At 40.9% G+C, this 1,795-nt stretch overlaps 1 protein-coding gene across 1 annotated transcript; it reads left to right on the top strand.

Annotated features, from left to right (window-relative positions):
• Nucleotides 1–1,008: 1,008 nt before the first annotated feature.
• On the top strand, nt 1,009–1,794 carry TM35_001161010 (uncharacterized protein; the record flags this gene model as incomplete). Its single annotated transcript, XM_029031762.1, has 1 exon — nt 1,009–1,794. A coding segment is annotated over one exon (786 nt), but the record flags the coding sequence as incomplete, so codon positions are not given.
• Nucleotide 1,795: the final 1 nt, after the last annotated feature.

The following is a 1,795-nucleotide window of genomic DNA, read 5'->3' as shown; positions in this document are numbered from 1 at the left end:
TATGGTGGTGTGATGGTGTGACTCAGGTCATCCTTTGCTTTCTTTTCTTTTTTTTTGCATGTATCCACACTACAGTCCAACTAATCTTCCACCTGTTGGGATTTACTTCTTTTTTTGTTTCTTAATGTTAATGTGTTTTATGTGTGTGTTTTTGCTCTCTGTGTGTTTATCCTATAATAATTATTATTGCTACTCCATTGTGTGTGTGTGTGTGTGTTCTTGGAGACTCTCTCTGTGTGTGACTGGGCTTGCACTGTGGTAATAATGATGAACTGCTTTTTGCAGTGAGGGAAATAAAGAAATAATAATAACAGATGAATTTATATTTATAATTGCGTATATACACACATATATAGACTTATACCCATAGTTGGTGTATATTTCACGTATTTACTGGGTAAGTTGGGCTCAGTGTTTTATATCTTTTTCTTTGCTTATGGTTTGCTTGGGTTGTTCTGTGCAGAGAAAATAAAAAGTATTAATTGATATTTATGTATTCTTAATTGCATACACACACCAGCATATCTAGAGTTCTGTGAGATATTTTTCTGCGGTTGGTGATTTTCTCAGTTGTTTTGTTTCTTTTTCTTTTTGTGGGTGCTGTGTGCTTTGTCCTTCACTTTGCTGTTGAATTGTTTTGTGTGCGGAAAAACAATAATAAGGAATAAACATATATTCATAATTGTGTACGAGGTTCAACCGAAAGTGAAAATCTTTTTTATTTCTGTGCTTTGTGCTTCTGATAATCGTTCTCTCACTTTTTTACGGTTTTGATGGGTTAATTGGGATTTTCTTTTTTTCCGTACTGGGTATTCTGTTCTTTGTTGGGCTCTTTAATGTTTGCGTGCGTTGCCTTGTCTTGTGATTTTGCTAAGATTTGTTTTTTTTTATCTTTTTCTGCTTTTTTCTTTCTGTGTGTGTATCTATTTTATTTCTTTATTAGGTTCTGCTAACCTTTTTTTTCTTTGAGTTTTGGTTACATTGAACTATACAAGTAACTTTTTCCCCATGATGTTGCTGCGACGACTGTTGTTTTTTATGGCATTGCTTTTGAGTGTTGCCTGCGTGTGTGTGGCGGCTTCTGAAGAGACTAAAGAGAACGAAGGTCAAATTCCCGATGATGGTGATTGTAGTGTTTCAGGCAAGAAGAGTCCAAAGTGCAAACCTAAACCTGAGGTAGTTAAAGATTCTCCTGAGTGTGCGGACCCTCCTGGCGAGGAGAATTGTCCTACCGTGGGTGATGGGAGTGAAGATAGGTGCCCTCAAGGTTCTGAAACTCCTTGTTCACCAAAGGAACCAGCTCCAACTACACCGAAGGAACCTGCAAATAATCAAACAAGGGTATCTGATCCATCTGGTGGAGAGCCTGGTGCTGCTATTATTCCCAACAGCGATAGTGGGGCGGGGGAGAACCAAGAGGTACGGGGTGGAAAAGTGGAACGTGATGCTGCAGGTCAAACACCACTGGCACAGATTCCAGCAACATCTACCGCAACCACACAGCCCGTGAATGGTGAAAAACGTGATCCCGTTCTTCAAAGGACTGTTGATACTGGAACCGGTGTCCAACATCCTATTGCTGAAGTTCCTGCTGCTGTTGCTGGGGAAGGGAGTAATGGTTCGTCTCCATCTGAAGGTCAAACTGGAGCCAACGTCAACAATCCAGCAGGTGAAGCTGCAGTCAACGCAGAGAGTACAGCAGCAGCACAACCCACTTCTCCTTCTCCCGAATCTTCAGACACAGAGACTGCCAACGGTTCTGGCACTGCAAACGATGGGGGTGGCACTACACCTG

Source organism: Trypanosoma theileri, assembly GCF_002087225.1.
Source record: "Trypanosoma theileri isolate Edinburgh chromosome Unknown TM35_Tth_116_V1, whole genome shotgun sequence".
Classification (NCBI taxonomy): domain Eukaryota; phylum Euglenozoa; class Kinetoplastea; order Trypanosomatida; family Trypanosomatidae; genus Trypanosoma; species Trypanosoma theileri.
The sequence above is the reverse complement of the archived record's forward strand: the minus strand, read 5'-3'. Positions and strand labels throughout refer to the sequence as shown.